The 3234-nt window shown below is 47.2% G+C and overlaps 1 protein-coding gene across 1 annotated transcript in view; it reads right to left on the reverse strand.

Moving 5' to 3' along the window:
• CREB3L1 (cAMP responsive element binding protein 3 like 1) overlaps window positions 1–3234 on the reverse strand; it is a 25751-nt gene that overhangs the window by 495 nt on the left and 22022 nt on the right. Inside the window, exons 11-12 of the mRNA XM_009647593.2 lie at window positions 781–901; window positions 60–306 (exon numbers count right to left, since the gene is read on the reverse strand). Coding sequence (XP_009645888.2) covers window positions 60–306; window positions 781–901 — 368 coding nt within the window. The remainder of the gene's footprint in view (window positions 1–59; window positions 307–780; window positions 902–3234) is intronic.

A 3234-nucleotide genomic window follows, 5' to 3' on the forward strand; every position in this document is an offset into this window, starting at 1 on the left:
CTCACTCCCAGACACCACGCTGTGTTTTGGGGCTCGGAGGGTGGCCCCCACCTGCTTACCTCTCATGGAATTGCTCTTTGAGGTGGGTGAGAGTTGGGTCAGTTCGGTTCTGGTCAGGACCCTCCAGTTGGGATTTGCTCAGATATTTGGCCGTCTCATGTGTCCTGGCCAGATGAGGCCTTCCTTCCTCAGACTGCCCTTTTTTGGCCTCCCACCCCTCAGGATGGTCCATGGTTAGGAAGGAGCTATAGCTCTCTTCTAAGGAGCCAGCACCCTCATCATAGAAAAGGAGGCTCCGTGACTGAACTGGAAGAAAGGAGAGCATTGGTTAACAATGAGGACAAGGTCTCTTGCAACAGGTGTGGGTCACAGTCATGGTTTCAGCACGTGCTCACTCAGCTATGGTCTCGTCCATGTGTAACTGTGCAGGAGGCCTGCTCTGCAGGACACCCACCTCTCCCAGCTTCGGGAGGCAAATGCCCCCCCTGGACACACAGCCTCCTTGGCAGACAATCAATCTGCCCTGGGACTTTTCCCTCATGTTCCTTCCTTTGACACTTGTCATGTTTTGGGACAGTGGTTAGCAAAAAATGACAACAGGCCCCACAAGGTGCTGTTATCAGAGTTTGTACCACTGACAGACCAGGAAACTCCTTTCACCAGAGCTCCAGCATACGGGGTAGGAACTGAGGGGAGGACACTACCCCTAAACCAGGAGTGTCGAGAAAAGAGCTGGAAATGGTTTGACAGGGTGAAATTCAGGAACCATGTTAGACTCACTCTTACTAGTTGTGTAAATGTCTGGTGCTGGTGTTGCTTTCACTGTCTGTGATGTTGAGGAGAACTCAGGGAGACAGGGCATCAGGGATCCCAGGATCAGAACGAAGCAGAGTGCCAGCACCTAGAGAGGAAATCAGCACAGAGTTAGTGCCACTAGCCATGAGGAAACCTCAGCACACAAACATGAGGCTGTGTGAGAACATGTGGTCAGGCTGACAACTGTCTTTGTGGTCCCCCAGAGAGGGAAAGGGCTTGCTCTGCTAATCTCTGCTGCAATTCTAAGAAGGGAAGTCAGAAGCTTCCTCGTGTTGCTTTATTTCAAATATTTCTGCTTCAATGGTGAGAACTTGCTCGTCTAGTTGATGAGAGATGGTGGAACGCATAGCTAAGGAATAAGTTGAGAAAGAGGGAAACTCAACAGAAGGGATGAACTCTGCCTTGACCAAAGGGAACCTGATCATTGGCTCAGTAGGAGCTGTAGTGGACTGTAAGAAAACAAGTTCACTGGGAGAAATCTGCGAGGTACCACAGCACATAGCAAAGTGAAGCTACTGTCCACACAAGGACAGAAATGACAGCAGAACTGCAGCCGCCTAATACCTGATAGCAAGGATGGAGAGTCCAAGGAAAGGGTTAAATTGATGCTTGACATGCAGGTATGCGGGACCATGTGTCCCTGCCTTCTGCTGTCAGGCAGACCATTCAGAGCTACTGGGCAGTGATAAAAGGAGAGTGGCAGATGAAAGCTCCCTGGAAATCCCCCGCTGGTAGGTCTGCACTTGTCTGTAAATTCTGCCATAATGGTAAAGCTTCAGAGTGAGATGCCAGTGCTGACTGTAAGGGACTCTATGGAGTTTAAGGAATTACCAGTACAGAACAAGAGGGGACACATGGGAAATGATACAAATCTGTATTACCTGAAGACCCATGTGCCATTCCAATCCACCCACGTGGATTCCAGGAGATGTGGAAGATCAAATAATAGCACAGGGATACTATGCTATCTATGTAAAGGTTGATTTTAATTGTCCAGACTCGTCATGGCTAGTTTTCAAGTAGGGAAATTAAATGTGGACAGCATAAACGCTGTCTAAGCACATCAAATCAGGTACGCGAGGCATTTAGAACCCTTATTCCACAAAAACAGGGGAAAAAAATAAATTCTGAATAGATCTTGCTTGGAATTATCACAGCCAAACACACAACTTCCAGAGAGGGGAGTCAGCCCTGAGAAGCCTGTTCTGCTCTTCTAAAACAAAACAGGCTTTTGGGGCTGGGAAAGAGCAGTATACTTAATATCTTGCCTTAACATGGCTTTCAACTGGGGCTTTGTAAACTAGCATTGTTTTTAATCTGTTTTGTTTCAGGTTAATTCTGATGCTCTGCTTTGGTTCCAGTTCAAACTGTGTAGCACTTCATAACAATTATTCTTGGTTTGGCTCTAAGTACCATTCATCTTGCAGCTTTTGACCATCTCACCATTCTGACCTCTTAAAAAGTGAGGGGAACTAAGCTAGAGGAAACTACTGCAAAACCAGTTGGAAAGGTGGAGGCAAAATTAATCAAAAAAAGACGTCCTGAGAGTGTAGTTATCAAATGGTTCACTGTCAAACTGGGAGGAAGTAGCAGATGGAGTAGCAGAGAGATCCGTTATGGCTCTGGCAAGATTCAACATTTTTAAGCTTGACTTGGATGATGGACTGTATCAAATCTGCAGATGGGAGAGACTACAAGCAGACTGGCTTTTGGTCAGGATTCAAACTCAGAATAATCTTGACCACGGGGAGAAGTGGTCCAAGAGAACAGCAGGCAGATCAATACAGACAAATGCCGAAACCTGCTGAGACCTGAGAGGTGGCAGGACTGATTAACAGAGGAAACACTTCAGCGACTACGTGGCCAGGCAGCTGTTCTACAGAAGAGGATCTGGGAGTTTAAATGGAGCACAAGGTGGGCACAAGTCAGTGTCACTTTGCAACGGGCAAACCTCAGTCCAACCAGTATATGAACAGGCTTTCTGGCTGGCTCTGTACTGGCTTTCAGATGGAACACTGTGTCCAGCTTTGGGCCCCATGCTTCCAAAAAGATGTGGGGCAACGGGAGAAAGTCTGGAAGAGAGCTCTGGGAACAAGCAGTGATTCGGTAACTCAGCCTACAAGGGAAGACTGAAGAAATCATGGTGATTTAGCAGAGCAGACTGAAGGGAGTTGCTCGAAAACATAGTTTTCAAATATGTAAAATGCATCTGCACAAAGGGGGGGTGAACTGATCTTGCTTACAGTGGGCAGAAGAAGTTGTAATAGGCTTAAGCTGTTGCAAGGAAGATTGAGGCGAGATAGCAAGAAAGCTTTATCTGTGAAAGGTAACAAAGCACTGGAACGGTTTTACTGAGGAGGCTGAGGACTGCTCATCACTGGAGGCCTTCAAGAACTGGCTGGAAAAAAATCCAGCAGG

The sequence above is a fragment of the Egretta garzetta genome, unplaced genomic scaffold (assembly GCF_000687185.1).
Source record: "Egretta garzetta isolate BGI_Z169 unplaced genomic scaffold, ASM68718v1 scaffold329, whole genome shotgun sequence".
NCBI lineage: Eukaryota > Metazoa > Chordata > Aves > Pelecaniformes > Ardeidae > Egretta > Egretta garzetta.